The sequence below is a fragment of the Anolis carolinensis genome, chromosome 3, assembly GCF_035594765.1.
Source record: "Anolis carolinensis isolate JA03-04 chromosome 3, rAnoCar3.1.pri, whole genome shotgun sequence".
In the NCBI taxonomy this organism is placed as follows: domain Eukaryota; kingdom Metazoa; phylum Chordata; class Lepidosauria; order Squamata; family Dactyloidae; genus Anolis; species Anolis carolinensis.
The window spans coordinates 246,836,842-246,861,702 of record NC_085843.1 but is presented as its reverse complement, the minus strand read 5'-3'; the positions used below and the strand labels follow the sequence as shown (position 1 = coordinate 246,861,702).

Here is a 24,861-nt window from a genome sequence, read left to right as displayed (position 1 = left end):
AATGTCAAAAAAATCAGGGCAAAACTATAAATAAACTTTAAATTCCAGTATATTCAATATAATGATTATCTTACTAGACATTTATGTGGGTGTTCTAAAAACAACTTCTGTCGGGATGTCCTTGCATGACCTTAAAGGGATTACAAGCCATCATATATATTTTCCATCATGATTCACATTCTGCATCCATTTCTATAAAGCCTTTGGCACAATGTTGATTAAACATCTGCAACATCAAAACTTGATCGCTTCCCCTATGTCAGCTATTGTAATGTAAATTGGCTGAAAGGTAAGTAATGACAGAGTGAATAAATTATTGAAATTTGATTGAGATAGTGCTAGCAGTTCTGGATTTTTTTGCTTCTCATAGACCTAGCATGGGGAGTTGGTTAATTAGTTAAAATTCATGGGTAAACCAGTTTTTTTAAAAGAAAAACCTGAGAAATGCCCAGGGTGGGGAGGTGGGGGGGGGGAGGGTTAACCCATAAACTGCCCACTTTGCTACGGCTTGAATACTGGTATGCAGTAAAACCACTTGGGAACAAAACCGGACCTGGCCATGGTGGTCCACACCTTGGTTACATCCCATTTAGACTACTGTAACAGGCTCTATGTGTGGCTGCTCCTGAAGAGTGCCTGGAAACTACAATTAGTTCAAAGAACTGCAGGCAGGTTACTTACAGGTGCTGGACCTAGAGAACGGTCAACCCTGCTGCTACAGTACCTGCACTGGTTGCCAATTCGTTTCCGAGCCCAATTCAAGGTGCTGGTTTTGACCTTTAAAGCCCTAAACGGTTCAATTCCAACTTACTTATCTGACCGCATCTCCTCATACCAACCAGCCCACTCTTTAAGATGGTCAGGGGAGGTCCTACTCTCACTTCCACCACCATTGCAAATGTGACTGACATCAACGAGAGAGAGGGCATTCTTGGCAGTGGCTCCTACCTATGGAACATGCTCCCAAAAGAAATTAAAACAGCTCCCTCTTTTGTCTTGTTTAAGAACCAACTAAAAACCTTCCTGTTTAAACAGGCATTTAGCGAAGAAAAAATCAAGATTGACAGAAACATCATAAGTTGTAGACTGGAGTAGAGTGCAATATATGTCTCGACATGATGCCATATGAACTTGAATGTATACCATAGTTGTTTTTCTTAATCTGTGTATTACGCTTATATTTTATTGTGGTGTACTCTGATTATTGTTTATGTGATTGTAATATGTTGTAAGCCACTTTGGGTCCTGTGAGGGAGAAAAGCGGGATATAAATAAATAAATAAATAAATAAATAAATAATTATTATTATTTTATTGTATTACACAGCAAACAAGATAGATATGCTGGATTTCGTATCACAAAATCACAAGTCGAACACTTCCCAAGTGTCTAGGACTGTGTGATGTATTTTCGGATGATGTGCGCAGATCCCAGTAGGGTGGCCTTTTGCATTATTATTATTATTATTATTCTCAGCCATTCCTTGCAATTATTATTTTTAAATGAATGAAATCGTTCTAAAGTTGATCTAAGCAGTAGTAAAGGGGGGGGGGGTTAAAACCAAAAACACTCTTTGCAGCAGGCACATTTTTATTCAAATAACTAGCAGCAGTTTCCCACATAGATGCTCAGATAAATTGACTCATGGTTTGACTCAACATGGTATTGCTGTAATATACTTTCAAACTTGCCACTAAAGGCAAAACAAAACAAAACAAAGAGATAATGAAATGTTGCAACAGAAAACATTATTACCACTACTACGTAGCCTCAGAAAGTGCTCACATCTGAATTTGTTACATCAGTGGTGACTGCACATCAACAGAAATAGATCACCTTCTTAATTTCTTAATTTCTTAATTTAAGAATGAAGGATTCTTAATTTATACAGGAAAGTGAACTTTTATCAAAGACATACTATTTGACTAAAAATAAAAAATAGGAGGAAGAGTTATATAGTAGTATCTTTAAGGCTATTTATTATTATTAACCTGGCACTCATCCTGTTTATAGGTGGGAAAACTCTGAAGATCATAATCATAAATGACAGATTAATGTACAGCGATAACCTTTAGTGTACCCACCTCTCCGTCTGTTGTCTATTTGGGTATTGTCTGATTTTGTGTTCAATTGTGTGGCTTAATTATAGGTTCTTGAGTAAATTCTAGTTATAAACCTAGAGTTGAGAAATAGGAATGTTGAAGAGGCTTGGATGGCTTTGGAATCAGGGCTGATGTTTTTAAAAACTGAAATATGTTTTAGATCAATGTTCAGCTCCAGCATAGACATAGGACAGCTGCTAACAATTACCCTGGCAGTTAATAAATTGGGGTGGGGGAATAACATTGTTGTTTAAATAGTGGGATCAGACACAGTTTGAATGAATGATTGTCTGAATGAATAATATATATTTCTAGTCACCTGAAACCTCATCTGTTTTTCTGTGGTATTACTAAATTCATAATTCTTGGACAGAAACTATCACTTTATGTTTCTTGGAAGTATGAGCAAATGTCCTGAAAGATGACATAATAACTTAACTTTGTTTGATATTATTACTATTGATATTATTACTGTTGTATAAACCTTTGTTTTAACTTCTGTTTTATCATCTTCTTGTGTTTTAAACTGTGTGAATTGTTTATGTATTTGTGTTGTTACTTTTGTAACATTGTGAGCCGCCCCGAGTCCACACGGGGAGATGGTGGTGGGGTATAAATAAAGTTTTTATTATTATTATTATTATTATTATTATTATTATTATTATTATTATTATTATTATTATTATCTTAATAACTTAATTAACAATTAAAATAATTTCAAATCCACTCACTCACAGATTGCTCTTCATTTAAACAATATTTTCAGCTTTTCCCTAATATGTTCTATAACCGAATACATTATCAGCTTTACAGAACTGCACAAGCAAAGTTTCTGCAGGTTTACATTTTGGACTGGCTAATCCAAAATCTGTTCAGCCAGATGTCAAGCAACCAGAGCATTTAAACCATTGACAATGACACACTCTAAGTGCATCACACTGACCTTTTCAACTGCAGAGTGCTATTTTCAAGTATCTGACTAAATATGGAATTGGAAAGCTGTTGCAGATTAGAGAGTTTTATCCTTTCAAAGTAATGCTGCATTAACATTTATATATGTATATGCTTCAGGTTTGCATAAAATATTGCTAATGGTCACAGAGGTGTTCAAGGTTGCAGTTTAAAAAAAAACAGGTCTAGTTAAACTGTTCCATTAATTTGCACATCTGGATGTTTCACTTGTAAGGTTTTTCAGACAAAGCCCTTTGATAATATGCATGTTAATTCAGTCCTGTTTAGTTCTCCACATGTACCACCAACAGAAAAAAGTTTTATTTAGATATTAAAAACACCTGCCATTCTGACACACACCTCATTTTAAGACATGTTGGTGGGGGTATATGTCTCAGAATTGAAGAAACACAGTCATTTTCATCTGTGTCTTAGTCAAATTTGGAGTGATTATTCGTTCTAATAATTAGTTTTATTCCATTTGCAACAAATAATCACTTCAAAGTTTGACTAAGACACATACTATATTTCTTTTTTCTGTTGATGGTACTAAAAATAGTGTGTGCATTACAATTGATGACATCTTAGAATAGAATGCATACAATATTGGTACTGTGAAGAGAACAGTGTCCTAGGGTTATCTGAACACAGAGAGAGCTTACATTGAAACCCTTGTTTCAGTTCTAGCCATGTCTTTAAATCACTCTTTAAAAAGTTTGCTAGAAATACTCACAAAGCCTTATTAGAATTTTGTTTGTTTATATTTGACTAATATAAGGTGGAATGTGTTGTTTTGCAGTCAACTTAACTTACAAATTCTGGAGCAGCTTTCTAAAATTGTAGTCTTTTTCATTTCATTTTAATTCCAGGAAATTTGCACGGGCTGTCAATATGTTTCTAATCTGAATCCAAGGTGCTGGTGATGACATTTAAAGACTTAAATAGCTTGTGACCTCAGTACTTGAAAAATCACTTGTCCCTAGAAATGCCAGCCTGCGAACTGAGATCTTGTTGGTGGTTCCTCCATGCCCTACTGTGGATGGATGGAGTACTCAGAAAGTGCCTTTCTATATATATATATATATATATTGTGCATGGAACCTTGGCTCATTGGAGTGGTGACAACACTATGGTGGCCCTGTCTCTAGTCACAGATTCTCTAGTCGCAAGAACTAGAAGACAGTGGATTTTTATATAAATGGATTCTGCTTATTTTTCTAAGACAATTGTATCAGGCATTTCCCCATGGCTTGAGGAGGTTCAAGGGCTACATAGATCTCTTGCAAGCAACCCTTTCAGATTTCCTGAAATGTGGCCTTTGCCATGGGTCAGGGACTGAGCAATTCCTAAAGCCTTACAAATTGGTCTTCAGTGGCTTTTATAAAGTTATCTGTATGTTGTAATATGTGCCTTGTGCTTCAACAGAAAACAAGACAAGACCATTTGTAACTAAATGTGTGTATTTTGATAGGGAAACTGAAACTAATAAAATATTTAATTTTTCTCTTCAGCAATTTTTAAATTCTTTCATCAATGAGAGCAAGGAAAATTGTTTGCATTCTTCATTTGTACACAAGTTCACAAGAAGTCTGGATGACAGTGACAATATGATCCCAATGAAACAAAAAAGCTATGCTGAGGTCAGAATTTTATATTTCACTGTGAAGATACCACTAATTTACTTACTGAAATGGCCAGAGAATGTGCTGCTCTTGCTGCTACAGTAGCAGCAGCAGGAAAAGAATGAGACAGAGAATTACAAGATTGAGAAGAAGAATAAATTAGAGAAAAAATTGCTTCATTTTCACCTGGTATTTGACATCTTCAAGTGTTATAAAGAAATTATTCTACATTGTGAATTGTGGTTTCTGTTTTATGCACAGAAACTGCTGTGAGTTTTATAACAAAAAGTCTCTGTGTATTTTCTACAAAATGATTTCTTCACAACTCTTCAATGCATTTAATATGTGGAGAATACTGTGGAAGAATATCCATTTTCACCCAAAGCAAAGAAAACTGCCAAACTATGATGATGGAATAATCAAAGATTCATTTAATGCCCTGCCCAGTTTTTATTTAATTTTTAAAATGAGAAAATTATATGACTACCGATTTCTCCTTAACATAGGAAAAAGAGCTCCTCGTGTCTTGTATTGCTCCATAAGGCAAATGCTTTAAAACCACTTCTCTACTAGACATGGTTTTGTACACTTTTTCAGACTTATTCGAAACAAAAATATATTTTGAGACAAAAGTTGTAAATACTGTGCTTTTGTGAAAAAAATAAATTACATTCTGCATTGTAACATTGCTGAAATGTGAAAATGTCATTGTATGTGACTTTTTAATGTGCACATTGAATGATGTATCATACATATTTCTTTTGTGTTGAGGTTGAGAAAACTGTCAAATATTTTTTACATTCTGGTTGTTTCTGATGTCATGTTACTGCCTGATAGTACAACAATATTTCAATGATATGCACACTCTGTCTATTCCTAAATCTTGGTTATACCAGGCTTATGCTGTATTGATGAATATGACTGGAAAGACTTCCCAACAATTTGTTTCAAAAATAAGACTACTTGCTACCATAAACCCTTTATTATGATGGATCATCCATGTATATTTAGATTTTCTTGTCAGTTCACAGCATGCTACATACCAAAACAGATCTAATTCCACTATCCCAAACATAATCTTAGCGATTATTGCATCTTGATCACTGGCTGTATAACATTTTCCACTATATATCATAAAAATGCAAATCAAAGAGTAGTAATCAGACTTTTTCTTCTTAAAAATATTTAAAATAAGTGCTGATAAACTTCCTTCAAGTGATTTAAAGAGGTGTAGATATTTTCACATTCCTAGATTGCTGTCACCAAAAAAAAATAAATTCTGATTTTTTTCTACAGTGTTCTCTAACATTTCTACATACTTTTCCTTTTAAAAATACATTACGAACTCTGGAATTCAAAGAGTAGCACAAAGTAAAACTAGCATTTTGTCCATGTAAATGCCATTTTTGCAGCACAAGACTCATCTACATGGACATTAAAACCTGGACTCATTCTGAGTTGGCTCTTGGCTCTCCCTATGACCTTTCTACATTTCTGGAGAGTAACTAGTAGGGTTGGGAAAATGTTTCGTTAATCATTAAATCATTTCAAATTTGGTTCGAAAGCACTTTTGAAGCGAGTTTTGAAACATCTGCTCACTGCCTCCCTAATATTAAGAATTTGAATCAAAAAGCACCTTTTTTGTCTGTCTTTGATGTCTTCGGATGTAGATGTAGCCCCTCTGAGAGGTGAAGCTATGCTGGCATTCCTCTCAGCCAATCAGGGCGGAAGCAAGAGGGTCGGAGAGGCGGGGCCATTGTTCTGGTAGCGTTTTTTAAAAATGTTGTTTGAAAATTCCCAAAAAATCAGTGGATGGCTCAAACATTATGAAACTTGATAGGCAAAGAGTTATGAATATTTGCTTCCATTCTGGCAAATTTCATCTCAATAGCTTTAAAAATTAAGCAGAACAAACCCTCTGAATTTTCCCCATTTATTTATGTGCAAGTGGACCAAGAAGCCATTATCTGGACAAAACTCCATTTCCCAGAAGCCTTGGGCTAAGCCAATCAGGGCAGAAGGAAGAGGGGCGGAGAGGCGAGGCCATCATTCTGGTAGCATTTTTTTAAAAAAATGTTGTTTGAAAATTCCCAAAAAAATCAGTGGATGGGTCAAACATTATGAAACTTAATAGGCAAAGAGTTATGAATATTTGCTTCCATTCTGGCAAATTTCATCTCAATAGCTTTAAAAATTAAGCAGAACGAAGCCTCTGAATTTTACCAATTTATAAAAGCATTGGCTGAAGCAGATGTTTCTCCAATAGTACTATGCCCGCTTTAAAACTACAATTCCCAGATGTCCCAGGCCTTCTCTCCTCTTAACATTCCCCACCTCCTTTTTTCCTCACTTAGAATCATAGAATCATAGAAAAATAGAGTTGGAAGAGACCTCATGGGCCATCCAGTCCAACCCCATTCTGCTAAGAAGCAGGAAATCTCATTCAAAGCACCCCGACAGATGGCTATCCAGCCTCTGCTTAAAAGCTTCCAAAGAAGGAGCCTCCACCACACTCCAGGGCAGACAGTTCCACTGCTGAACAGTTCTCACAGTGAAGAAGTTCCTCCTCATGTTCAGGTGAAATCTCCTTTCCTGTAGTTTGCAGCCATTGTTCCATTGCATCCTAGTCCCCAGGGCAGCAGAAAACAAGCTTGTTTTCTCCTCCCTATGACTTCCCCTCACATATTTATACATGGCCCTCATCATGTCTTCCCTCTCTCCACCTTCTCTTCTGCAGGCTAAACATGCCCAGTTCTTTAAGCCGCTCCTCATAGTGCTTGTTCTCCAGACCCCAGATCATTTTAGTTGCCCTCCTCTGACCATCTTGACCAAACTTTCATAAGGTATGTGAATTCTTGGAAGGTATAAGAAGTTTAGAGAGAGGGAGGGATAGAGGGAGAGGTTTGACTGTTCGACTCCGATTGTGGCTTGATTCCCCACTCAGCCACCCACTTGGGCAAGTCACACACTCTCAGTCCCAGAAAAGCCAATGAAACAGGATATAGCACTTTCAAACCAGGAACTGATTTCCAACTGTCAGGAATGATCTGATGGTGTACTATGATTTCTGTTCCTGGGTGATAAATGTCATTTCCTAATTGGTTTTGTCATAGAAACATGACAAAATTTATGACACTGCCTGAACTTTGTCTTTGCGCAGGGGGCATGGAGCACATTATGTGTTGTGGCTCAGCCATCATGGCCCAGGTTACATCAAGAGTTGGAGTCAGAAACAGATGAGGCAGCGGAATTTGAAGACATTCCTGCTCAGAACGCAGGCCCCATGGCCTTGCAGGTACCGGATATCATAGATCCGCTAATTGGCAAACATTCCGAATTCTCTCCAGCGTTAACCACACCAGATGGTACAGACTTGGGGGAGAATGGAAGTTTTAATCGGAGAGATTTTGTTACCAAAGAAAGAAGTACAAAACAAGGACTGAGAAGAAATCAAAGACTCGCTCTCAAACTAGATAATGATTAGTTTTCCCATGAGACTTGGGATTCAGTTAAAAGTACTCTGCACTGTATTTTCATTGCGGTGTCAACTTTGCCTTTCCTCAGAAGAGGTTCCAGTTTCCAGCTCCTTGCCTTGTCTTCTGAATCTGTGCCGAGTTTCCAGTTTCAGGAGAGCCGTGCCAAGCCGCTACGCCCGAGTAGACCTTGCCTTGTTACCGCGACTCCCTTGTTCCTGGATCGAGATTGACTCTGCTTTGTTTACCTTGCTTCTTTGACTTTGCTATGGGACTTTTCCAGTGGATTTGCAGTGCTTTGTTTTCCACTATTGTTTCATGGACAAACTTTGATATCTAAAGGAAGCTATCGAGCTTCACTTGTGGATTACAAATTGGACATTGATAAACTCTTTCTGAATTGCAATAGACTATATATTATGGACTATTTCTTACTTTGACTTTCCACCTTAAATGCGTATAGACCGATATATTTACTTAATTTACTTCAATAAACAGCTTGTGTGTTATATTGGCTCCTGTCTGGTTTTTGGGTGCTCGCGCTGCCTTGGGGTGCAACATTATGGTTTGCTGGGACACTGTCCACCAATTTAACAAAGTTTCAGCCACAAAAACAAAGTTTCTGAAGTAGAACAATTACTTTCAAAGTAAAGACAACCCAATTAAACAGGAAATAAGACTTTCAAACCAAGAACAGATTTCTGCAATTATTAAAAAATGGTTTATTAAAGAAGCTATGAAAATTTACCAAAAAATCAGAAGATAAGGGAAACGTTCTGAATTTTGGTGAGCTAGCAGTGTTAAATGGTTTCTACCACTGTACCAAGTTTGAAAAAGATAGCTAAAAAATGATGTTGGGATAGTCCTGTGAAGTCCCCCCTGGTGCTGTTTTTGGCCACTGTGCATGTGCGTCCGCCATTAACAAATTAATTTTGAATATTCCACATATTCTTAAGTTTTGAAACTTTTTTGGGCCAAATTTTGGAAGTCGTTTCAGAAAGGAAGCGCCAGCGCCCCCTACTTTAGAAGTGAGTTTAGAACCTTTTTTTTTTTCATGGATCGCTCATGCCTAGTAACTAGGTTAATCTGGTTTGGCCCAACTTTAGTAAAAGTAGGGAGATGCAATTGGAGCTGTACTGGATTCAATTTGGTCTGGTCCACTGTCTACATGGGGCACTGCTGCCCTCACCTTTTCCCATCATCCTTCTCCTGTGTTCAGCAGCATAAAGAAAAGGGGACAGATTGAGCCCATGTAAACTCACCCTCAGACAAAATATGTTAACAACCAACTCCATCCTCATTGACAAAGAAATAACATTCCAAGGCACATAACAGTTCAGAAAGAAATATTTCACTATTATCACAGGTACTATCTAGACCAGGGGTCCCCAAACTAAGGCCCGGGGGCCGGATGCGGCCCTCCAAGGTCATTTACCTGGCCCCCGCCCTCAGTTTTATAATATAATATATTATATCAGTTTTAATAATATAATATATTGTATATACATATAATATTGATGATAATCATATGTTATACAATATAATACTAGTAGTAATACCATATAATAATATTAATTATATGTTATATATTACATATTATTAATAGTATAGTGGTATAGTTCAATATAGTAATATATAATGCTAATATTGTGTTACACTTTCCATTGAAATTCTAATAGGTTTATGTAGGTTAAAATTGTTTTCATTTTTAAATATTGTATTGTTCTTTCATTGTTGTTGTTGTTGCACTACAAATGTGCAGTATGCATAGGAATTTGTTTGTATTTTTTTTTCAAATGATAATTCAGCCCCTCAACAATTTGAAGGATTGTGGACCGGCCCTCTGCTTAAAAAGTTTGGGGACCCCTGATCTAGACCAACGGTTCTCAGAAGGTTTTCAGAAGGTTCTGAGGTAAAAGCATGGCTCCCAGACCTGCAATAGTTGTCCCCTATCTAATATTGCCTTTGACATAAAAAAATACCAAAATAATATAGCTTAAAAACATCCTGAGTTTGCAGTTTTCTGTTTGCATTTTGTTGAAAATTAATAAAATCTCAAGAGACTAAAAATGCCAATAGAATTGTTAGTTACAAAAGAAATCTCCATGAGGATTTATGCATTTTGAGAAACCTAAGGGAAAAATAGAATTGTTAGTTACAAAAGAAATCTCCATGAGGATTTATGCATTTTGAGAAACCTAAGGGAAAAAACTTGACAGCATCTAAATAAATGGCATTTTAGAATGAAAACAATCTGAAATGTAACCCCATAATATCCAAAATGCATAGTGAAGAATAAAGAAAAAACCCTGCTTTGTTATGGCTCCATCAGTGTCAACAATATGTTAAACTGTAGTACTGTATGGGTTTCATTGCCTTGCTGACCACATGCCACATACACACAAATATTTAAATAGTCAAGGATCAATGGTTCTAACATATTTTGGAGAAGAAAACATTTTTGGTATTTCTTTAGCCTTTGAATACTTTATTTCACCGATTGCCATTTTAAAGTATTGCGTATCAGTAGATCAGAAGGTCACACAACTGATATCGCTAAGTTTACTCTTTCTTCTGCTCCTGAAAGTTCACACTGCACTGATTCAGATCTTAGCAAAATTGAAAGCAAGTGTTCAAAGTCTGCCCTGTTGTAATTTATTTCTTAGGGAAAACCTGAACTGAATTTTAAAAACAGAAGTCCTATTACCTTGACAGAAAAAAACAAGATAGTAAAGAGTTTTCCAATTTCTACAACAAGAACTTGTATTATTCAATGGGGAACAAGACAATCACATACAGGTGCACTTTTCTGTCTTGTATGCAAGAGGAATGTGTAGAAGCTCTGACTATCTATTAAAAACAATGCAGAGGACTTTCACTTCATAAAACCTCTTTTAAGCACCTGGAAAATCACAATGAAGTATGACCTAGATTTATGACTTTCATTGCTCTTATGCTACCTCTACATTGATTTCAGTGGATTATTAAATAGGTCAGACTTGACACTTAATCAGTCAAAAGGACTAATACTAAAAATAAGTGCTTGTCTGGTGCATGCGCTAAATTTAAAAGCATCACGATCACAAAATATCCCATTTATTCTTCCACTGAGAAAGAAAAACTTACCTTATAACATATGAAACAACCATTTATTTATAGTATTTGAAGACTACATATATTTGCCTTTTATTATTATCATTATTATTTTTATTATTTTTATTATTATTATTATTATTATTATTATTATTATTATTATTATTATTATTTTATTATGACACAGCAAACAAGATAGATATGCTGGATTTTGTATCACAAAATCACAAGTCGAACACTTTCCAAGTGTCTAGGACTGTGTGATGTATTTTCGGATGATGCGTGCAGATCCCAGTAGGGTGGCCTTTTGCCACCCTACTGGGATCTAATAATAATAATAACAATAATAATAATAATAATAATTACCTTGCTTTTTCACTATTAATTGAAACTTCTCTTTTTATAATATGGTTTATTTGCACAATAGTTTATTCATCAATTATACCTTTACTTGGAAAGTGAGGTATTAAAAACCTATCAGTAATTTCACCTATTTTGATTTCAGGCCCTTACTACTGCCAGGTTGTGCAGGCCTGGACTAAAGTGTATTTCATCAGTATTTTACATCCATTAGAACTGTGCAGATTTTTTTCTCTCCAAATGGCTCTACAACAATTAATCAATATGAGAATTCTGGAGTTATAATTGGATGCGTCCCATGGACAGTAAATTAAGGGATAAATATATTTTAAAGATTCTAAGCTAATTGTCCAAACATAAACCTGAACTTTAAAGAGCTATGTGGCCTTGAATTCCAGAGCATATTTACATGATCTGGGTTAATGTGGGTCAAAGCTGCTTAGTGCAGCTTTGAATCACATTAACAAAAGTTGTGGACTGTTCTGAATTCTTCCTGAAAATCAAAGCAAAGTGCAACTTTGGGTCCATATAAATGGTTGGGCCAATTCTGAAATGGAACTGGCTGCAATTGTTTATATGGCCACTTTGGATCTGCCTTCGGTTAGGTACTTCATGTAGACCTGCTGCCTAAATACCTATGGTAAGGATAGTTTTTCCCATTGGTATCTCATAGTTCATTGATATTTGGAACAGCAGAGTTCCAGTTATCTGGCGTACTGTATTATCCCACGTGCCAGGCAGGCCGCATGGTCCAGGGTGCCTGCTAGAGGGATGAGATGAGGCTGGAGCAGATTTTCCCTCCCGGCAAGCTCCCAGCGCTTCTTCCCTTCGCCAAGCGCCCGGCACTTTGGAGAAGCCCCATGTGTGTTACTAAGCAGCAAGCATGCACCGGGGCTTCTCTAAACCGGGCCTTTTCCCTTCGCCAAGCACCCAGCTTGCTAGGAGGGATAATAGGGCCTCCCTATTATTCGACAGTTCCAGTTATCCGACATTCGGCCTACCCATTTATGTCAGATAACTGGAACTCTACTGTAATTTGAACCTGGTGCTGTATTGTGGGTAATCAAAGAAAGCTGCTTGTGAAAGTAGTGGATCTATATAAGGACTACACTTGTATGGGAACTTCCAAGTGCCCATGACTGATTTCTTTTAATGGGACAGCATAATTTAATGGCTCAGCATAATCAAAGCTGATTGCCCAGAAGAATGATTGATCCTGCTTTGCCTGGAAACATCCCAGGCATTATGTTCACCAAACTTTTAGATATGTGCTTCCTCATACTGCTATATTAATTACTGATGTTGGGGATAACAGAAAAAATACTGGCAGATCTGGATCACAGCCCTGTTGCTTTGGTTGCCACTGCTGTTAGACCACTACCATTTCTATTGCAGTAGGGTTGGTGTGATTTCTCAAAGTGGCAGTAGCAACCTAGAAGTATGATTGTGGCAGGATTACACTGCAATTTTGTTGCTCTGTTCAGCACTACTTTTTTTACGGTAGCTGTTAGAATCATGCAATCAATGAGGCAATGGGATGACATACTGCTTCTACAAATATGTATACACTAAGGGTGGGACTGATATAATTATGTTAATATAGAGCTGGAAATAATGGCAAAAATTTAAGAATAAATTCCTTAATAGTAAGCCTGGTTTTCCAAAATCTCTGAAGAATCAACATTTCTTTCGTACCAAAACTCTATCATCGACATTTTAAAAAGACTAATAAAATGCATTCCTTACCTTGCCATCCAGGTTTACATACAGGCTTGACTTCAACCCGCACCAAAACATCTTCAGTTGCACGCTTTTGCCCGCAATCAAAGGCCGTTACCATTACCTCATACAGATGCTGTTTGTCATAACTCAGCTTCTCAGTGTTTCTGATGTTTCCTGCAGTTGCAAAACAAGTCAATATATATCTTACTTAATTTTGAGGGTGCCAGATTCATGAAATGGATTATAATCATAGCCTATAGTACAAAGGGACCTCTGTAGGATTGAAAGTGTAGGCAAAAAGGAAGAATACAGGACAGCTTTTTCATACACCTCTTATTAAACTTTTAAGCTAAAATGGTTTGGTCATTATCAATGTACCATAATACATGGGGTTAGGAAAATTACCATTTATACTCGAGTATAAGCCGACCCAAATATAAGCCGAGGCACCTAATTTTACCACAAAAACTGGGAAAACTTATTGACTCAAGTATAAGATGAGGGTGGGAAATGCAGCAGCTATGGGTCAATTTCAAAAATAAAAATAGATACTAATAAAATTGCATTATTTGAGGCATCAGTAGGTTAGATGTTTCTGAATATTTATATAAAACTGTAATTTAAGATAATAATAAGACTTTAATAAGGTAAGACTGTCCAACTCTGAATACCTATATACTCAAGTATAATCCAACCTGAATAGAAGCCGGCCAGGACCCTCACTTGAGTATAAGCTGAGGGGAGCTTTTTCAGCCCTAAAAAAGGGCTGAAAAACTAGGCTTATACTCAAGTATATACAGTACTATTGCATTCAGGATGTGGAATGAGACCTTGGGATCTGTTACATCATTTCTGAAAAGTTAAATAAGACCCTGGGTAATTCTAAATGGAAATATATTCAATGCATCCCTAATGAAAACCAACCCATATTGTCCTTCTGATGTTAAGGACAAAATTCTAGACTTCAGATTTGCTGGTTCAGGGGATACAGAATATGACAACAGCCCTTCCACACATGGAACATGAAATACAAAAGACAGGGTATAAAATGTAACTCACAAAACTCTTAGAAAACAGAGAAAGTTGGGAAGTGTGTATGTAACCCATATAAAAATATATATTAAATCTATAAGTCTGTAAAATATACAATTGGTCAAACTAAAACTACACAATCCAGGTCTATGAATAGCAATATCAGATAAGGTCCATAAAATATAAAGCAAGGTTGAAGAAAAATAAATAAGGGTGAAAGGTTCTGGCAGACCGTCATACAAAATAAGGCTACCACTGGTCTTCATTAGTTGTCTATGAAGTTCTTATGTTCTCCAGTTCTTTTGTCCAAACAGCTGACACAAGAGTATATATTTTTATAAAATAAAATGCCTCTTCTCTTTCATATCCATAATGTGACATCCAGAACAATCATGGGATCACTCAGGCCCTTTTCTGTTCCACAAACACTGCCTCTTCCTGCATATATAGTAATAAGGTCAGGTGGAGGGGGGAAACTTTCCTTAATCTCTTCTACAGTGAATCTAACCAGCTTTTTAAAATGATACAATTTTGCACTACCAGATGAAAAATAACATCCTCCAGCAACAAAATCAACCTGACAGAAACATAAATGTGACAAATCACCTGTCCTGGTTCACAAGAAAATGGGGAGAGGAGAATGGAAATTGAAGTTATACCTTCTGGAAAGATTAAGGGTCTTACTGTTCTAAAGCAGTCGCTTTAATTAATGTTCAGCATTTCAATTCAGACTATTTTTGCTGAACAACTGTTCCTTTTCAGCTGATCATCATACGTGTTTAATATACACTTCATATTATGTGCACCAATGGATTAAAGCTTTCTGAAGTCAACAAATGTTTAATCTTTCTCATATCCTGAAGCTGTCCTCTCATTTCTTCATTGTGTATTCAGGTACTATCTGCTATATCCTACATCCTGACTAAAGTGGATTACATGACTAAAATAGTTTAGCAGGGATTTTTAACCTTTGGCTAGCTGAATCACTGTAACATTTAGCTCTTTAGTCTTAAAACTATTTGGTCTGAAAAAGCTACAGCTATTTTTCATATTGTATAATTGAAATTAATGGTGTATCTATATGCAGTTATAACAGTTGGATAAATTTAATGGTCATAACTGCATCCTCTGGAACCTGGGGATTTGTAGTTTCTACTCTATTTCTATTCTGTTTCTAGAGTTCTAACAATGTAGTTCAAGGGAGTGTCTTAAAGAACTCTAGATACCTCAAAATTACTAATCCCAGGATTCTATAGGAAGGAGCCAGGACAGCTAAGCATTATCAAACTGCTATAATTGTACAGTAAAGACAGAGTATAGAGAAAAGATCTTGGAAATACCACTTTATATCCTGATTTTAAGCTTTACTGTACCAACAAAGCTATGCTTGAGAACAGTAATATACACATTATGCCAGTAGAAATAGAAGAGTGACCTTTCCATGAAATGTAATGATGCAAATATTACAGGCTGGGTTAACAGAAATTAATTTCTTAAGCTTATTTCTTTTGCATTACCATATTTAGTGTACATTTGCTTGTGTTTTGCCTACTTAAATTTGTACAACATGAATAAAGATGAAAATGATTTATCACATTAAATTTCTACATCTTTCTATGAATCATACATTGATGACTGATTTCCTATCCCCCCAGTAGATCTGGTTTGAAGTGAAAGTTAGAGCTACAGAGATCGTAAGCTTGCTTCAGATACTGTCAGCTGATGAATTCTTCTTCATTCATCCCATGCAAATTCCACAGCCTTTCACCATTTGCTTTAAAGCATACTGCAGTTTGATCTGAATACTAACTAACTCATAGCAAATACTAAGCTAAAATTTAAAATTATTTTAAGTTTCAAAACTCTGAATCCATTCAAAAACAATATTTTTCGATACTTGGTGAAAGAAATCACATGATTCCTCTCTCTTTCCTCCTTCATTTGTTTCTACTTTTGAAAATCATTTAACTAAATAGCAAAGATATGTGAATGATTTTCTAAAAGCCCATGCACACTTTCTTGGAAATAACTGGAAATGCACATGGACTATATATTAAATACTATGGGAAAGGATATGTCAATACTAGCCTGGTGACTTGTTCCATGAGTGTGTTGGGAACATAAGATGGCCTTGAATCCAGAAGATCCAAGGTCATCACATCATAGTACTGTACAGCTAAGGAAACATACACAGGTATTTTGAGGGATTTATATGAGATATCAGTGGTGGATATTGTCCCATGAATTCCTCTTTCCTAAGAGGAAATGAGTTTCTCCAACTCACCCTTATCCTCCTCAGTCAGTTATTATTAATCTTATAATGTGCAAACTTACTTGCATGAAATATGTTAGACTGGGTTCAAACACAGCTAGTGACATTTTATAATCACTGACAGCAATTAGACAACTAGTCACAACTATGTTTGATTTTAACGTGATGAGCAACTTAGTTTGATATAGCTTGCTAAGTTTCTCTTTTAATGGCATTGTAGAAGCAAACACTTCCTACAAATTGCCTAATTATTAGGTTCTCATTAAGTATATGTTTTAGCACTCTCAAGAACTGCACCCTTTTCTTCACAAAGTGAATGACCTGGTAATTTAGATTTTCTTCATCAGGGACAAACAAATACAAGGCAGGATTACTTTCATTGAGAGGTCAAAATGGTCAATCACAGGAGGCCAGAAATCAAAGAGTAAAATATTGTCAGATCAATTATGTGAACACCCCCCCCCCCACACACACACACCCACACACTCAGAATCCATAATATAGCAATTGGATTTCTACTAGCCATATTTTGGGATCAGTACAACTCTTGGAGGCACATCTGAACTGATTCAAACCTTTGTGTGTTTGTTGCATTGAATAAATGTCAACTGACACATAGTAACAGTAATATTTATTTATGATACTCTTTTCATCATATAGCTAATAAGGAATAAATTGGTGCAAAGAATGAATAAAAAGCAGGCTAAGAGGAATTGAGGGTATTTACTTGGATATGATCACTGGCCCATTCAAACAACACAATATTATAGTGTCACATTTCACTTTTTTCTATGATGATGGCTTCCTGTGGAATTCTGGGAGTGACAGTTTAGGGAGGGCAATTAGAATTTTCAGTCAAATAATTCCAGTGACTGGCAAATCAACAAATCCCAAGAATCCATAGGATTGAACACATGTAGCTAAAGTGGAATAATAGTACTATAACTGTATAGTGTGAATGGGCTGCAGATAAAGGGATGCTCATCTATGTGACTTGCCATAGCTGTACAGTATGAGAGAACATGTAATGGTTCTTTCATGTGACCAAATGTACTTACATCCTGTTGTGAAATGCCTAACCACTTTCACTGATTGTTGCTAGCTGTAATTATAATGTATTCCTTGTTGCCGTTGTTGCCTCCAAGCTAAATAAAATTATGCTCTATTTTATACACTTCTTGACTCATGCCTTTTTCTGGTGGGGATAATACTGTCAGTTACTTGTTTAAAATGATTATCTGCTTATTATTTTTAGTACATTTCATTAACATTTCCTTTTATGCACATTCCTTTGTGCTCCTTTATTTCTTTGTACAGTTAGTTGCTCTATGATCTGCAGAACAAATCCCCAGACACTGGAGTTGATTAAAGAAACATTAACAAGTTTCTAGGTCTTCCTTAGAATATTTACTTCTAAAACTCATTACAGAATTAATTACAGCTCTTTTAGATTTAATGTGAATTAAATATTTGGATTAGGATTGGGTCCAGATCAGTCTGACCGAAAGTGATTTGTAATATTTGATGGTATGTTTTGTGTAATCCCCCAAATACAGAATGGGGAGGAAACTGAAAAACTGGGCAAAGCGGATCAGGAGAGCCAGATTTATCAGCTACTGGAGAGGATGGACTTCAGTCTGCATTATACCTGAGGCAGGAGTCTGCCTCAGGGCTCCTGCAGTTGTTGTGGTTCAACCTGATGAAGATGAGGGGCTTGTGGTGTCAGGGCCTGTGAGACTGGAAGATGCAGTTTCACATTCAGGGAGAATGCTGGATTCAGCAGCCAAGAAGGGGGGAAAGAAGGTGGTGTTAGAGCAAAAGGCTGTTTCTGTATTGCCATGTGAAAATACTGATGTCTTGGAATCCAGCAGTTGGGGAGCTGATCTTTCACCTACTAGCAGGCCAGATAATATTAGCTCATCTGGGGGAACAGTTGATTTGGATAAACATTCCTGTCTGGCTCTGAGGGGAGAGGGATTCAAGTGCAGAAGATCCGAGAGACTGTGTGTGAGAGAGAGAAGCAGGGGTTTCAAGGTGAAAAGAATGCATTCATGCTTTGCAGTCCTTAAAGCAGAGAGATTGGTGTCAGGATTTTAGATCTAGCAACATTGTTTACCCTGGGAAGTTCTCTCGCCTTGTTCCCTATTCAAGCCTGGGTTGGAGACCCAAAATTCATGCTCATATTGTAACTTCTTGCTTCGTGGATTATTCTGGGATTCATGCTCAGATTTTGCTCCTGGTTTTCTGGATTTACCTGGGTATTTAGGTTGATATTTTAATCCTTGTATTTTGGATTTATCCTGCTTTCATGCTCCAGTTTTAAGCCTTGCTTTGGGATTTATTCTGCCTGTGGATTGTTCTCTGTAAACAGTTTGACTTCGCTTTTTGCCTATGACTTTTGCCTGCTATATTAACTTCTGGATTTTAACCCTTATTTACAGGGTGTTTTGCCCTTTTTATATATGATTTCTTAATAAACTGCTTTGATTTTCACATCTAGTTTCTTGGTGGGTGCTGTGAGCAAGGTGAAACCCCGCTGAGATGCTACAGCAGTGTCTTTTCTCCCTAGGCTCCTCCTCCAGAGAGGGCCCTGCTGGGAACTCACTTTCCCAGCAGCACTTGCATGGAGAAGGGATTGAAAAGTCTCTGAGTTCCTCTCAGAGTGTAATGGGAGTTGAAGTTCCTCTGTGTGTGTGTGTGTGTGTGTGTGTGTGTGTGCGCGCGCGCATGTGTGTTCTCAGCCAATAACAGGCCTGGTTATGTCCATAGTCTGATTGGCTGAGAACTGACACAACTAGCAACTACAATTCCCAGAATCCTCTCTTGCAATTTGTCTTATTTTAAAAAAATATTATGGTAAAAACTTAAAATAATTCTAAAAAATCAGTAGATTGGTGAATTGTTCTGAAACTTGGCAGGCCTACAGTTGCTAATGGGTCTAAAACTGAGGTAGGTTTCATGCAAATAGGCCTTAACATGACTGAGAATTGAGCCTTTAAAGTTTCCCATTGTAGCCAATGGGCCAAATCTTTGCTGAATGAAAACGGCAACACTCCTCTGATTTGAGTAACTTCCCAGTAAACAGAATGAGGTGTTTGCCGAAAATGGACCCTGAAACAGCATGTCTTTTAGCTGAATTGCACAAACTTAGTGCTGATATGTCCATGAATGTCAATGAAATCGATTTCAATTCCGGGTTGCAACATAATAAAATGTGAAAAACTCAAGGTGTGTGGGGATACATTGGAAAATAATCATGTGGCCAAAAAGCAATTACTAAAGTAGACTGGGGCCCCATGAATTCTGTCATGTAATGCAGTTTGAAATTGCCTTATATGGACAGTGTAGAGTCATATAATGCAGTTCAATGCAATTAAATTGCATTGTATGAGTCCACACTGACCATATAATGCAGTTTCATGCTATCTTACATGACAGTATAGATGGGGTCTTATTAATGACGTTTATATAAATGTTGACTTACCACTCAGCACTTGATTCAGTGGGCCTATAGTAGCTGAGGAGAACCAGTATAGTATTTATTTATTTATTTATTTAACTTGCTTGCTTTATTTTTACCACAACTTACTCCCCATGGGGACTCAAGGTATAGTGGTTTGAGTGCTAGATTATGATTTTGGGAAACCAGGGTTCAAAAAGAAAGGTAATTCTTCATTAAACTTCTCCTCAAAGTTAGTAATGTTGTAAGAAATTATTTAGAAACCATGCAATTTTCATTGGCTACTCACAATTCAGGACTTATTCTATGCAAAATTCACACAATTTTGAACAAAACCCAGCATTTTGTATTTGTAAAATATTATTTCAGTGCAGAACAATGATTTCCTACACATAAAATGTTTTCTTCTATGTAAATTAATCATAAATATTATGCAGAATACATTCACAATTACAGCATTTTCTATACTGGAATTAATATTTCTATATTGAAATATTTTTTCATGCTTAAAAATATTTATCCTCTGCAAAAAAAAAATGTTCTCTGTGCAAAACAATCATGTGTGAGTGTTTCTTTCACTCCCTTCTGAAATCCCACATTTTGGGAATTCACAAATGATTCCTTATTTGCATCATATACACCACCTTGGTCACAACTGATGCACACTTTAGTGAGAGTAGGGATGTCAGCCACAATAGAAAACACACCCATCACTTTCTCTTATCACAACTGTAATACTTATACACATTCAGCTATAACTTCAGTTATTGTGTTCACATGACACACAAATACAAGTAAAATTATATTATAGTGAAGCTCTTTGAATTCATCTTCCTTTCGGAGAGCTACCTACCTCCTTTTCTACTTAGCTGTATCAACTATCACTCCTTCTAGAAAGAAAACATACAGGCTGAGTTTCCCTTATTCAAAATGCTTGCCACTTGAAGAAAAGGAGCTAGTTGCATTTCTAGTCTCATGAGTTTTTCCTCAAAGAACCTTAATGGGGTAAAAAGCAGCTCTGCTTACACAAGGCCTTCTTTAAATGAATACATTGTAGGCCCTTCTCCAATGGACACACTCTTTGTTCTTTCAGACCTTTTAGAAAAGTTGGGAATAGAGGGGAAATCTTACACCCTACTGGGCTGAATACAGGTGTGACAATACAGTTGCTCTGTGCTTGCCCTTATATCCATTTCCATGCCATTCCCAGCCATTGGCCAGGTGGAAGTTGTGCAGAAGCTTCTGGGGTGTCTCCTTTTTACAGTGGTCATGTGGAAGTAGAATCCACCATCTTTTCTTTCCCTCATCAGTTCACCTTGAGCAAGCTTGCTTACTTACTTACTTAGGCGATCCCTCGTAGGCCGAGGATGATGGTCCTCCATTTCTGGTGACTTGGGGTGTGTGTCCATAGATGGCTGAAGAGATCCATTCTTGACCCGCATATTCTCCCGCAGTGAAGACATCGGTTTCCAGGTGGAAGGCGGTCCCGGTCAGGGTTGGCTTGACATGCCTTCCTCTTGGCACCTTTCTCCCTTAAGCCCTCCATTCGTTCTCTTCGAACTCCGCAGCACTGCTGGTCACAGCTGACCTCCAATTAGAGCACTCAAGGGCCAGGGCTTCCCAGTTCTCAGTGTCTATGCCACAGTTTTTAAGGTTGGCTTTAAGCCCATCTTTAAATCTCTTTTCCTGCCCACCAACATTCCATTTTACATTCTTGAGTTGAGAGTAGAGTAACTGCTTTGGGAAACTGTGATCGGACATTCGGAAACGCTCCAGGAGTTGACTGTGATGTCTGTAGACCGTCCACGTTTTGCAGGCGTTTTGCCGCAGCTGCCCACTTCTACATTTGAGGGCTAGCCACATGTTCAGTGCTTGCTCAAAGTATGCTATACGCTATACCCTGAGCAAGCACTGAACATGTGGCTAGCCCTCAAATGTAGAAGTGGGCAGCTGTGGCAAATGTTTTGATTTTTGAATAAGGGAGACGTAACACGTATTTTGAATAGAACAGATAGATTCAGAATGTCTGAAAGTGTTAATATGTAAAATCAGAATGCTTCACTTTCAGGACAAGTCCCTTCCCCCATTATAGTTTCATGAGGGGGGGGGGGTTTGCTATATTGACAATGTACACATTGATACCTTATCTTCCACTCCCACTATGTACCCAGTGTCTAGTTATGACATGAATTTAAAAATTAATCTATGAGGTCTTGTTCCAAAGTTCATTGTGGCTGAATGCAATCATTCCATCAAATTTCAAATTGACTTCAGCTAGCTTGAAAACAGCCTCCAGGAGAAAAATATCTGAAAGTAGTTCATTCGTGTGACAACTAAATAGCTAACAACTCACCTCTCGCTTCAGGTCTGGTACTCATTCTAACCAACAAAATAAAACTAAACAACAAAATACACTTGGTCCACATTATAAGCACTATTTCAGTTTGCACATTGCTCTAAATGAACACAGTGATCATATTGCCTGAAGCTAAATAAAAAGATGAAAGTTGACAAATATATGTGGTACAAGGTGGGATTCTAGAAACAATTTTAATTTAGTGAAGGAAATGTCTAGAGGTATGAAATGGCTGGAAAGAAAGGAAAGGGAACAGAACTACTGAAATCCAGTTCTACAGAGCTCAGAAATAAATCAGGGCTGCAAACAAGCAAGAGCTTTGTATTAGCTTTTTATTAAATTTTGGACACTCCTCTGTGTTCATGAGCCAAAGTCTCCAATATGTCAATACTTAAAAAATGCATGAGTTTTATGCACATCTAAGAAATCTAATCAATCTAAATATGGATATCTTTATCAGAGCTGAGCACTGCTCACAGAAAAATAAAGCATATTTTGAGCATCCAGTTATGGGGGGCAAAGGAACTGACTGAACTGAACTGAAATTATTATTTATCATTTTGTCAATAAACCAAAGTAGGGAACATGATTGTGATGAAGCTTTTAGAAATATGAAAAGTATTCATAATTCTTCTCTTTAAGAAGGATGTTTTCAAACAAGCCAATATGTTATGACAGCTTTGTTGCACCATCAATGCCATTTAGGGGGGAATTTGGAGTTTTCTGTTTATTATTTTTGTTTTGTTTTTGCAAAAATGAAATTGAGAAGTGACATAAATCCAATGGCTAACTGCAATACAGTAACCTACTGAATTAATGGGAACTTGGTTAGCCAGTACTCATATAAATTGCATTGATTCACTGGGTTTGCAATCACTAGGGTGAACTAAGAAATTTGGCTCTCTATGTTGCATAAAATATATTAGTTTAACATAAAAATGATGCATTTACATTAAATACTTGTGTTCTTAGTGCCAAAAATGTTCAGTTTGCACAAATTTTCTTTCTGCTATTAAAACATGATTATTTTTTTAAAGGCTAAAAATAACAGCAGGCATAAATACTTTTGTGAGTCTATTCTATGTGCAGAAAATGCATATTATCCTATTTAGATACATTCCATTGGGGTAAAATATCTTTTGCTTGACATAAATAATTCATAGTAATGTCACTGGACTGGATTGGTTTGTATCTGCAATGTATGGACTCAGACTGAAGAGAAAATATATAAAATGATCCTCTTTGCCACTTAGTTTATGAATCCTTGGTTATTATCTTAGCACGTTTGTGTCAACAAGACAACATTTGGCAAAATATAAATATACTGTCTGCATGGACCAAATGAAGAAAAATAGGACAGAGGTAGTAAACCAGGTTGGCTGGTTTCTGCTTGTTGTTAAATGTAGCACCACCAAAATTTTCTTCTTTTCTCACTTCTTATTTGTTACCACCAACACCAAATTTCTCTGTATATTCAAACTATTGTGTGCATAAATTTTAGATATATAGTGTAATGCTTCTCTCATGCTGTGGACTGCAAATTATGAGCTTGGAAATCCCCAGTTATATGGACACACTATACAAGGCTGATTAGCCACAAAATTCCATCAGGAATATAAAATATTTCCACCGCAAGTTACTTATGTTGAACATTATTTCCTTCTATAGAAATATTCTGTGGGATAATCAATCCCTGCTACCGGAGACCATTGAGACTCCCTCCACTGAGTCCCTACAATTAAGTGTCATTTGTTTGTGCCAATCTAACAGTTTGAAAACATGCAAATGTGAGTAGATCAATAGGTGGGAAGGTAACAGCACTCCATGCAGTCATGACCTTGGAGGTGTCTACGGACAATGCTGGCTCTTCGGCTTAGAAATGGAAATGAGCACCAATTAAATCTGGTTGGACACGACCAGACTTAATTCCAGGGGAAAACCTTTACCTTCATCTAAGGTAAAATTTAAGGTGAATGCACACTTTGATGTATAATTTTAGCAGCCATCAAAAGGAACTTCAGAAATAAAAATTATCACATTTAAAATGAGACACAAATTACTCTGATATGAAAAAAATAATAATTCATATACTTCTAAAGGGGATATAAACTGTAGTCATATCTCTGAAGTACTAAGTATTTAATTTAATGAAATAAATGATTGTGACAAAGACTACTGCCTAGCTTCACATTTCCTGCACAATCTAAAAACTTCCTTTCAAAAGACCAAAAAAAAATAAAAAAGCAAGACTCTGCCACCACATTTAGTCTCAGTGTGATGCTTCTGTGATTTTCTTTAAAAAGAGACAACAGTGCTACATCTTGTCTCGTGTGATGGATGGAAAATTGTATCTGCTGCAGGAAAAATGTACAGCTGTATTATTTTCACAGCTCTTTTTTCAGAGTTGGGGGAATTGTT

The 24,861-nt window shown here is 36.7% G+C and overlaps 1 protein-coding gene across 3 annotated transcripts in view; it reads right to left on the bottom strand.

The window, feature by feature from the left end:
- Positions 1–24,861, bottom strand: part of clstn2 (calsyntenin 2) — a 416,881-nt gene that overhangs the window by 97,460 nt on the left and 294,560 nt on the right. For all 3 annotated transcript variants that reach the window (XM_008106290.3, XM_008106291.3, XM_062976556.1), the window contains exon 5: positions 13,348–13,497. In XM_008106290.3, coding sequence (XP_008104497.1) covers positions 13,348–13,497 — 150 coding nt within the window. The remainder of the gene's footprint in view (positions 1–13,347; positions 13,498–24,861) is intronic.